The sequence below is a fragment of the Wolffia australiana genome, chromosome 17, assembly GCF_029677425.1.
Source record: "Wolffia australiana isolate 7733 chromosome 17, ASM2967742v1".
NCBI classification, from domain to species: domain Eukaryota; kingdom Viridiplantae; phylum Streptophyta; class Magnoliopsida; order Alismatales; family Araceae; genus Wolffia; species Wolffia australiana.
Genome location: NC_135851.1, coordinates 6641567 through 6653378, shown reverse-complemented (window position 1 = coordinate 6653378; position 11812 = coordinate 6641567). Strand labels below are relative to the sequence as shown.

Here is an 11812-nt window from a genome sequence, read left to right as displayed (position 1 = left end):
CACTCTAATAAACACAGATTTAAATAAAACCCCAATTTTTGATTTTCTAAAAAGCCCATCCATTCTTCTATAAATCAACGACATACAAAATATATAGTCCACAAAATGCAGTCATATGTCCGTTGAGTTAACTTTTCTATAAATATTACTGATTACACTCTAATAAAACACAGATTTAAATAAAACCCCAATTTTTGATTTTATCAATAGCCCATCCATTTTTCTATAAATCAACAACATACAAAAAATATAGACATACTTCCACAAGCAAAGGTTTTCATAAATCTACAGATTAAACTCAAAAACAACAAAGACTGTGTTTATCCATAGCCCTTGTTTTTGAGTTTATCCATAGCCCATCCATTATTCCATAAATCAATGGCATACAAAAAAATCTCTCCAATACAAAAGAATGTACCAAATAATCCATAGAAAAAACAAATTCATATTTCCATTGACCCAAGGTTTCCACAAATTACACCTGATTAAACCCAGAAAACAGTAAAGACATAAAATTAAACCCTAGTATTAGAGTTAATCAATAAATAACCCATCCCTTCTGTCCCTAAAATCAACTCGAGACAAATAATGTACCAAATACTCTCTCCACCGGTCAACCATAAACCCAACACGTGGCAATACATTAGCCGGTAACCTCACCGGAGGGTGTCCCCAACCCGTCATCGTCATCCGTGCATAGACCCGGTCAAGGAGGGCCCCACATAGGCCGACCATCTGGATTTCTTCGGCGGCACCAACGCGCTTTCAATCGTTCTTCCTAGAGAGAGAAAGAGAGAGAGCAAAGAGAGAGAATGTGAATTCTCCAGGCCGAGCAAGGTAGAAGATCGGCGATTTGGGCTTGAATTTTCGATTGGATTTGCGGGGAAGAAGGATTTTTGAAGAATGGTGATGGCGCAAAGCTTGTTGGATGATATCATTACGAGGTTATTGGTCGGGGGAAACGAAGGAGGGAAGCAGGTGAAGCTTTCTGAGGCGGAGATTCGTCTGCTCTGCTTGGAGAGCCGATCGCTGTTCCTTTCCCAGCCGCCTTTGCTTCAATTATCCGCCCCCATCAAGATCTGCGGTACGCGTTCCTTTTCCTGACGTTCTGATGCTTCGAAACATCGCAATGGGGGTTTGATTTCATCCGGGTTGATTTCTTCTTTTGGGTTTTGTTTGCTTGTGGGATTTAATTGTGCATCTTGGGATTAATTTTCGTGGGTATTTTTTGTTTTTTACATCCGGATGTTGATTTCTTCTGTTGGGTTTGTTTGCTTGTGGGATTATTTTTCGCGGGTATTCTTTTGTTTTTTCATCCGGGTGTTAATTTCTTCTGTTGGGTTTGTTTGCTTATGGGATTATTTTTCGCGGGCATTCTTTTGTTTTTTTATCCGGGTGTTAATTTCGTCTGTGGGGTTTGTTTGCTCATGGGATTTAATTGTGCATCTTGGGATTATTTTTCGCGGGTATTTTTTTGCTTTTACATCCGGATGTTAATTTCTTCTGTTGGGTTCGTTTGCTTATGGGATTAAATTGTGCGCGCATCTTGGGATTATTTTTCGCGGTATTTTTTTTGCTTTTACATCCAGGTGTTAATTTCTTCTGTTGGGTTTGTTTGCTTATGGGATTTAATTGTGCGTCTTGGGATTATTTATCGCGGGTATTTTTTTGTTTTTTCATCCGGGTGTTTATTTCTTCCGTTGGGTTCATTTGCTTACGAGATTAAATTGTGCGTCTTGGGATTATTTATCGCGGGTATTTTTTTGTTTTTACATCCGGGTGTTAATTTCTTCTGTTGGGTTCGTTTGCTTATGGGATTAAATTGTGCATCTTTGGATTATTTTTCGCGGGTATTTTTTTGTTTTTACATCCGGGCGTTAATTTCTTCCGTTGGGTTCGTTTGCTTATGAGATTAAATTGTGCGTCTTGGGATTATTTATCGCGGGTATTTTTTTGTTTTTACATCCGGGTGTTAATTTCTTCTGTTGGATTCGTCTGCTTATGGGATTAAATTGTGCATCTTTGGATTATTTTTCGCGGGATTAAATTTGTTTGCATATTCGTCAAGGAATGAAGGATATCTTATGCATTTTGGGACTCTTTTTCTTGGAAAGTTTTTGTTTCTTGATCATTAGTGATTTGTTTCCAATTGATCAACCGTTTGTTTTCTTCATCCACGGTCCCAAACGGTTCTGGGACCTCATGGGCGGATCTCATTAACAGTTTTTTTTCTTATCGATCTCATTTATTTTCTTTGTGCCTTGGAGTAATTCCACGTTCCGGTCCGCAACCATTTGAATTCCACGCTCTTACATTGATCGATATCTCCATAAATATCTATCAAGAGTTGGAAATTATAAAATTACATCCAGTTTCTGGTGGATTCTTCAAGCAGAGCTATAGCAATGAAATTTTCCAAGCATGAACGGATTGGACGAGAAATAGATGGTTTTCTCTGATATTCTCTTTCTTGTTTCTTTTTTCCCCTGTTGCACCCAATTTTTCTCCCTCCCTCTCTCTCTCCTATACATTTCTCAAAATCTTGATTCCCTATTCCTCCAAGGAGACATCTTCAGGTAGAATTTAAGGAAACTAATTCCATAATTTCTCTCTCTATACTTTTTCTCTCTTCTCCCCAATTTCTCTTCCCCCCACTGACTCATTCATATCTCAAAATCTCGACGCGATGATCCTGTCAGGGGACATCAGCAGGCAGTGCCTGAGGAAAATACTTCCTCTATTTCGTTCTGTCTTGTTTGTTTCTTCCCATGTTGCATTTAATTCTCATTCTCTCTCGTGAACACGTTAATTTCTCAAACTATCGCTTCCATCTTCCTGGCAGGAGATATCCACGGGCAGTACCATGACCTCATGAAGCTGTTCAAGTTAGGGGGCTTCCCCCCTGCATCCAAGTACCTGTTCTTGGGAGACTACGTGGACAGAGGGAAGTTCAGCTTGGAGACAATCTGCCTTCTTCTTTCCTACAAGCTCAAGTACCCAGACAACTTCTTCCTACTGAGGGGCAACCACGAGGATGCAAAGATCAACAGAGTCTACGGCTTCTTCGACGAATGCAAGCGTAGGTTTAACGTCAGGCTATGGAAGACCTTCATCGATTGTTTCAACTGCATGCCTGTGGCGGCTCTCGTCAATGGCCGGATCTTCTGCATGCATGGAGGCATCTCTCCTGATCTGAAGAACTTAGATCAGATTGGGGAGGTCCAACGGCCCTCGGAAGTCCCAGATTATGGGCTGGTCTGTGATCTTCTCTGGGCTGATCCCTGCCGAGACGTCTCCCGATGGGCTCCTGGTGATCGAGGGGTCTCCGTGTCCTTTGGTGTTGATGTTCTTGTGGAGTTTATGGAGAAGATGGACCTTGATCTAATCTGCCGTGGCCACCAGGTATGGGCTCGCTCTGTCTACACCATATTTCTTTCTCAAACTACCTATCTCTCTCTCTCTCTCTCTCTCTCTCTCTCTCTCTCCAGATACGCTATAGCTTTGTCGATTCTGTTAAAGCATGGTTGACATGCCACTCCCTACGTTATTGGAGAGTTTTACGTAGTCTTGTATTTTTTTTAAAGGAAGATGACCTGAGAGTGGTAATCAACCTGATGTTATTAAAATAGATGAACGGTCAATACACACAATGACCATAAGGCTCCCCACTCCCTTCTAAACCGGTATGCCACAAGAGACTCAACGTCATGAACAACGTTGTTTGTTGAGGGCATCCTCCCCCTAAAACACCACCTCATTGCAGTGTTTCCAAATTGCCTATTGCAGTGCAAGAAGCCTTCCCCATTCCATTTTTCTCCTGGATTTGCCTTCCCTGGTAGAGTCCCAGAAGTCCTCATTGGAAGAGACATCCACCCCTGGGATCTGCTGCAATGTCCATATCACCCAGGCAAGCTGACATGCACGGAATAGACGAGCAGTCTTCCTCACCCATTGTGCACATAATGATGTAATCCAACCTGGCTCAGATACCTTTGGGTACTCAAGCCATAGCCTCTCACTCTCACCCACATTCTATCTATCAATCTATCTGTCTCTCTTTCTGTGTCTCTTCTCCGTCCCACAAACTCGTTGGCATCGTGGATGCACAGTCATTTGAATGAGACAGCATAGCAGATTCAATTACATAGAGAGACAATAGCTTTATTCCCTCTCTCTGTATATATCTGCCAATCGATGTATTCACTTCTCTCTTTATGTTCCTCTCTCTTCAGTCTTTGATCTAGTGAATTTGCCTCATAAAATTGTTTTGCCGCTTGAACTAAGCAAGACATTGTACAAAAGCAATAGTTGATTCGAGCCAAAGACACTCTCATTGTCTCTCTCTCTCTCTCCCTCTCCCTATCTATCCATCCATCAATCCTTCCAGCCCTCCATTCTTCTTATTTACCTATTTTTCTACCTATGCATCCATCCATTCATCTTACATGCCTATCCATTCTTCTTATTTACCTATGTGTACTTCTTTCCTTTGAAAAAAAATATCAATCTATTGATCAATCGGTTAATCTTATCATCCGTTCATTCATCTATATTATCTATCCATCCATGTATTTATCCAAACATTCAACTTATTTACTAATCAATCTAGCTAATATCCATGCATGCATCCATCTAGTCACCTAGCTTTCTATCACTCTATTTATACATATATATTATTCTACTTGTCTAAATTTTCCCAATATCTATCTTATCCATCTTCTTGCTACAGTTTATCTCTCTCTGGATATACAGACATGCGTCTTCTTTTCCGAAGAGTATTTACAGTGCAGCTCGTGGCAGGTTGTGGAGGACGGGTACGAATTCTTTGCGGATAGGAGGCTGGTGACCATCTTCTCTGCCCCAAACTACTGCGGCGAGTTTGACAATGCCGGCGCCTTTCTCAGCATAGACGAAAACCTCATCTGCGCCTTCGAGATCATCCAGCCCGCAGAGAAAAAATCCGATCCAACAAAAGCCGTAACTGCAAATAAGGTCAGCTCCCCATCATCTTACTTAATCATCTTTTTTCAGTGAAAATTATTTTTCTTAAAAAAAAATGTTTGATGTCTCATCACTTACTGTCAGTATTTCTAATTTTAGGTATACTTTTGATATCGTGAAAGTCTTTCTACAATTATCACATTTGTTTTTATGTATTTGTGGTTTTCTTAATGTGAGGGTAATTTTAATCGCGTAAAAAATAAGGTTTATTATCGTCAGTATTAATCTCCAATAATATTATTCCATTGTCTTTGTAATCATAGCTCAGGCTGTGTTACTTCCTCTCCTTTTTCCTCACTATTTCTTAGTTATTGTAAGCAACGCTCAATTCAGGGCTATTTTAATGTCATTAAATATTTATTATGCGTTATCACATTGATTCTCATCTCCTGTGATTTTATTGCATTCGGTTTTTTTATAATTTGAGTGTAATCACGTAAGAATCACTGTAAAAAATCGTTGATAATAATATCCCGTGGGCTTATTTTATCGGGTCTTTTTAAGCTCAGTTTATGTCGCATTACTAAATCACACTAATTCGTGGGTTATTCTAGTCATGTAAACTCTATTTGTATTATCGTTGACATCAATCTTTGATATTCTATTTGGAATTTTAAAGCTTTGTTCAGGGTGCACTACATCTTTCTATCTCTCTCTATTCCTGACTTACATCTTTCTATCTCTCTCTCTATTCCTGACTTATAGAGAATAACGATGATGTAAGGTGCACTACATCTTTCTATTTCTCACGAAGACTAATACAAAATAACGATGATTTGATTGTTATTTTAATCATGTAAAAAACTTTTTATATACTATCTTGTATATACTAATCTCTAGTGAGTTTATCCTATTTGGTCCTCTATAATTAGATGGTAGTTTTAATGAGGTTAAAAAAATCAATGGGTATTATCCTTGATATTAATCCCCAACGATCTATTTAGTCATTACTCTTCACTCTTTACTTTAGGTGCATTGCTCTTCACCCTTTACTCTTCACTTATGGTCAGTAAAGCCACTTTAAGGGTAAATTTTAGTCTGGAAAAAACCTATTCACGTATAATCTCGTAGATACTATTCTACAAACATTTTATTATATTTGATATTTTCTTAATTCAAGGAGAATTTCAATCTCTCAGAGGTATTATCTGTGTATTATTGTATTTGATATTTTCATAGATAGATGATAGTTTTTATCATTCAGAGGTCTTATGGATGTATGCATTATTGTTGGCACTAATTTCTGATTAGCCTCATTATATTGTCTTTATTTAGGTTTAGTTCATATATCTTTACCTCTTTTCCCCTCTTCCTATAGTCTCTCTCCCACCTTGTTTTAAAACATTTTTTTAGAATGAAAAAAATGTATCTGATGTGGCTGATTTGGGCACGGCAGGTTGTTAAAGGGCAGAAGAGTTGATTCCTCTGAGGTTTGAATGGGGAGTCACTTGATTATCATTTGGGGGAGTTGCTTGATTGATGGTCATGGATGCGGGGCCCGCCGTCTGCGCGCAGGCGACTCTCTTTGTTCATTGTGTACATCCTTGTTCCTTGGCCTTTTTTTGTGGGGGGGATTGGAAATCCCATTTATTGGCCTCCCCAAGCTTATATGTAAGTCATCCTCTCTCTTTTATCATCAATGAGAGAGGCCTGATGATGGCCCACAAGTGAGGTACCAAATGAAACAAGAGAGAGCATGATGGGAATGGAAATAGAAAATTTCAGTTTACACAAGAGAGCAGGAGATGGCTATCTCGAATAGAAGTAAAACTATTTATTTTAGAAAAAAAAAAAAGAGTTCAAAGTGGATAGGCCATGGTCACTGAATGGGGATGATGGCAGACAAATGTTACGTTTGAATTTACCCTGTCATTTCATCATCTTGGAAATTATGATACATTTGCGAGTATATGTGAGCTTACAAATTAATCTCCAAGTGCAATGTGATATGAATGGTGAATTAATAGGAGAAAAGTTGTGAGAGGTAATCCACAGTGTTAGCACTCAGTAATCATCACGCAAGGTCTCACCAAGAAAGCCACTAAATCAAGAAAAAACATCATCTAATTTCAACAGGAAGATTGTATGAATGTCGATCAAGCACCATCGACTTATAATGCGAACAATTAATAGGATAACACGTATGGAGCGAGCTTAAATGACAGTGCATGCCAAGAAGTTTTAGGGACGGATCTTATCAGCAGGTATAATAGATTAAACACGGCAATATTATCATATTTAATCACGTCACAATGAATAACAGTGTGGGATTGGTTGCTGTGAGATAGATATTAGAGCATGGAATAATGGAATATATAGGTCTGGTAAATTAGTCGTTAATAAAAGAAAAACTAAACCCATTTCCACACTTGTACTTGAAGTTTTAGAATTCTCGATTCTGCTTAGATAACATGAATATGCATAATAGGTTAAACCGAATATGTATTCAACTTTTTGTATCGATGTGGCTCTTTACACCACCAAAAATAAAATAAAAAACTTGGGCGAATGAAAAAGGCTAGATGAAGTAGATCCTTTAGATGATCAACAGACTATGACTATTGTGGCATTTCAAGTACTTCAGAGACTACGAATATTGTGATATTTATTGGGCTGTTGGGCGAAGGCAAGAAGTAATTTTAAAACATTATCACTGCAATCCGTTGTGCACAACAACCCTGAAGCTGAGAATAATAGTACCATTAATTAATTAATTAATTACTTAATTAATGAGAATAACTATATAGATCCGTAGGATTTGAATAGAATGCATCGGATTTATTTAGGTATTAATTAATAAGATTTATTTATTTATGGATGAATGCGGGTCATCGTTGGCGGTAGAGTTTGTTCTGGAGCTTTATTTATTTATTTAGCGTACAACAAACATAACATTTTTCTGGGTGGAATTGACGTAGTTTATATATCTAATAGGCGAAGACAATTTATCCGCGGAAGGAATAGCACTTTATTATCCGTGCACGGTTCGGTGGCGATTATTCGTCGGCATTCAAATGATAAAAGAAGTTACTTATACGCGCCACGATAATAGATAAATTTATTTAATTATCGCCGAAGCCGCTTCTTTTGACAGGAAACGACGATAAACTTTGGAGCCGTTGGATGTGGTTTGAACGGCGAGGACGACCGTGGGCTTTGTAGTGCGCGTGGGAGCGTCCGCCAGATAATCCCATATGGGAAGATTTGAGACTAGGTTGGAAACAGGGTACAAGTAAGGAGTCGGGTGCGACGGAGAAAGCATACCTTTTTTGGCCTTTTGGCTAAGATCAAGTGTAGTATCTGTTCTTACTCATTTTAATATCTGATACGTGGGCCATCGGCCCACATGATATTAAATTAATTTCTTGTGGGGGAGGGCCCGCCACAGTGGCTTGCCACTGGGGCCCTCGCGCGTTGCCCTTGCGTTGCACTACTGCACGGGCCCGGCGCACCCCTACCAAATTAATACAAAAATATTTTTTTTGGCTTGTAAAGAATCCAATCTGTGTTGTGACAATCCACTGTGGCTGTCGAGCAAGTTCATAATCAGTTCGTTATTTGCTGATTTTGCCTGATGGCAAGGACAGACGGATATTCTCCCCTGTATACATATCTCAACTCCCTCCCGATATTTAATATTTGGATAACAATGTCTGACATCGGTTTAAAAATATCTTGTATCCGGATAGCAATATCTGATAGCAATAAAATGGTATCCAGATAACAATATCTGATATCCGGATATCGGTTTAAAGATAAGGGAAGTGTCCCATATGGGAAAAATATAAAGTACCTGTGGTCAATAAATTGTTTGAAAATTCCAGGCGCTGTACCAAATGCCAAAACCATTAGTTAGATGAAACAGTATACATGACTCCCAATAGCTTAGTTAAGGGTTCCAAAATATTTTGAATATATTTTGGACTCGTATATCATATATCGAAAAACCGATATGCGACCTCGACATCTGATATCGTCATCCAACATTTGAGATGAGGACGGATATCAGTACTCATAACAACTGAGATCCGATATCGTCATCCGACATCAGAATATTCGTATGGACGGGTATCGGAAAAGCCCATTTCTGAGATCAGGTTCAGCACCCGTCCTAATATCGCCATCGGATATCGAGTTGGGACCTCGCGAACACTAGTATACATTTCGACATTGTCAACGTCCGGATCACCCCTACCATGGACTAAAACCTGTGAAACCGACTTGTATGATAGCTTCTCATGTTTTCCATCGGATGTCGGAGCATGAAAATCTTTGTCCACATCCCGATACAGGGATATCGGAAATGACAAATCCAATATCCATCTTCACCGAGATTGGATATCGGTCGCGACAGTACCAATATCTAATACAGTTATCTGTTCCAATATGGCATCCATCTTCGTCTCAGGGGTTTGATGATGATATCACTGACAAAACGGTTCTTTCGATATAATCCGACGTAAGTTGAAATATTATTTAAATATAATTTAGATTTCGGTTCTTACAATGTCGACAAATAAGTACACATAAATAGGTATGCCAAATAATCAAATATTCAATCAAATTCAACATGTTTAAATCGTGGGAGGAATATGGATTTTCAAATGGACACTTATAAGCCCAGCCAGGACCAAAAGGTGTTGGATTCTCCAAACTATAGCTCTCGGTAGACTAGGTCAAAAGTGTGAACATGGGATTCCTGGAGCACAGCTATTTTCACAACATGCGTCTGTTTGAAGTTATTTATCCTGTTTTCTTCATTGGTTCCATATCATACGATGCGTCTTTAGAAACATAAACTGATATCCAGTTATTGATTTTCGGTACGGGTTTTGATATCCGATATGCAGTATCGGCATCTCCCACGTCCTGCCCCTATGATATCAGGTAATCTGAAACAGTATCGGATATCAGATGGATAGCAGGTGGCCGAACACTATGCCCATGTTTTGCGATTAAAGAGGGGAGATATAAGAATTATAAACACACACACTGGAGTCTCCTTGCCTTATTATACAAGCCTAAAGGCACTTCCTGGCTCTCACACTGCTGGATGGGTAATTTTGACACCCATTTCTGTGATTGGTGGTGGAAGCAACATGAGAATGAAGAAGGGTAAATTAATGGTCTCTAATCATTAAACCTTGCTGAGGCCCACTGACCTTGTGACCCAATGTGATGGTCTACTTGATGTGCTGTATAACTTTAAAATTTTCCTCTAGACGTGTTTCTCAGGATCAAATCATTTTTGGGTCTTTTTTAAATTCTATATTTTGTGAGGCATTTCTCGAGGAATATCAGGATGATCCACGTGAATTTTGATTCTCTCTAAAGCTATTCTCCATATTTTGAAATTTACCTCATACATGCATGTCTAATTATGAAAAAAATACATTGGCCTATGGTTTTAAAAATAGGTTAATGCGTAGGATCCATTTATCAGGCGATTACTAAATTCCACATTCAGGTCTATTAGACGATGCAAATAAATATGTCCTAGTTCACGTAGGCAAATTATATGGATAGATGATCATCCACACCCTTGGATCTGTATGAAAACTAGGACAACACACAGAGATACATATTTATTATTTCATATATTTAATTATTATTTCTTGGATTTACACTCAAAGTTTTGCTTAAATATATGCCCTGATAGATAATCCCAAATTTAAACTCCCATCTCATAAATTTGATACGTAATTATAACATCTTGGCATATTAGGATAGCAAACAAATATTTAAGTAAGAATAATACTCTTTCTTAGAAAATAAAATATAATTTCTTTTAAATGGGTATCCATAATATCTTTACAGACTATGAATATAATATGGATTTCTGGGCGACAAAAATAATCTTAGATGTTGGCGGGAGTTGACCCACTATGTTTGATGATCTATGCCATTTTTCTCCTGTTGGTCACCATGACATTGCTAGTCGAGAAATATTGTTCTAGATCACTCTTCGCGCACACTGATAGTTCTCTACTCACTTCTACAGTTGAGTGGAACCATTTTATTCTTATGCTGGAACGTCAAACTACTGAGTAATTCCCTCTATTTTTGAAGGCCTTAGCCAGATATGCATTGGACTCATGGGGACAATACAATATCCTCAATACTCTTGGATTGTAGTGGCTTTGATTGATTGAATGAAATCAACTTTCATACAACAAGCTTAATGAAGTTATAAATAAATTCATAATCAGATTATAAAGTTACCTTGTGGGGAACTAACTAAGCCATTGGGAGAGGTTCTGTAAGCCGTTCACCTATAGGCATCTAAACGTATCCATGCGAGCAATATGACAATGAATCTCCTCTTCTTCTTCACTTACTAGTCGTGAAGATCTGATTGATATCTTCACCATCAAGTCTCACTCAACTGAGAGAGTGGAGCGTGTAGACGGGAAGAGGGGAGGGTGCAGGTCTTCCTGGCATGGGCACCCGAAATAGGTGCACCCTCCAATTATAATTATTTAGGGAATTTTCATAAACGTGCCTAGAAGTTTATTTATATCCAGCTAAGTCTGTTAATCATATGAGTGTGACCCTGTAGTCCTATGTATCCGTCTGGTTAATAACTTATTGACGATATGTTTAAAAATCTACATAAACATATATATTACTTATTGATGGATTCAGTTAATTCAGTTGACAGGTTAACTTTCAAGATCGTAGTCGTGCCAAACTACACTTCGTGCTCTAGAGGATACATTTTATTAAATAAACTCTCTTGTGTAACCTTTACCATGTATAAGTTGATAGATTACGGTATAAAGAAGTGTGTTTAGAAATTACTAGTAACATG

General features: G+C 38.4%; 1 protein-coding gene and 1 non-coding gene across 2 annotated transcripts; both read left to right on the top strand.

Moving 5' to 3' along the window:
* Positions 1-768: 768 nt before the first annotated feature.
* Positions 769-6735, top strand: LOC144714259 (serine/threonine-protein phosphatase PP1-like). Its single transcript, XM_078588973.1, has 4 exons — positions 769-1084; positions 2843-3402; positions 4801-4992; positions 6398-6735. Exons 1-4 carry the CDS (start codon positions 904-906, stop codon positions 6419-6421), a joined length of 957 nt encoding a protein of 318 aa, XP_078445099.1. The 5' UTR covers positions 769-903; the 3' UTR covers positions 6422-6735.
* A 1526-nt stretch (positions 6736-8261) lies between these two features.
* Positions 8262-8458, top strand: LOC144714691 (U2 spliceosomal RNA). The gene has a single exon (XR_013584432.1). It is a non-coding gene; the product is annotated as a U2 spliceosomal RNA (small nuclear RNA).
* The last annotated feature ends 3354 nt before the right edge of the window (positions 8459-11812 follow it).

What these genes read in the sequence shown, in the direction of transcription:
- LOC144714259 (XM_078588973.1), top strand. Translation starts at nt 904, where the DNA reads ATGGTGATGGCGCAAAGCTTGTTGGATGATATCATTACGAGGTTATTG. An exon ending in CGCCCCCATCAAGATCTGCG is followed by an intron (nt 1,085 to 2,842) that starts GTACGCGTTCCT and finishes TCTTCCTGGCAG; the next exon opens with GAGATATCCACGGGCAGTAC. An exon ending in TAATCTGCCGTGGCCACCAG is followed by an intron (nt 3,403 to 4,800) that starts GTATGGGCTCGC and finishes AGCTCGTGGCAG; the next exon opens with GTTGTGGAGGACGGGTACGA.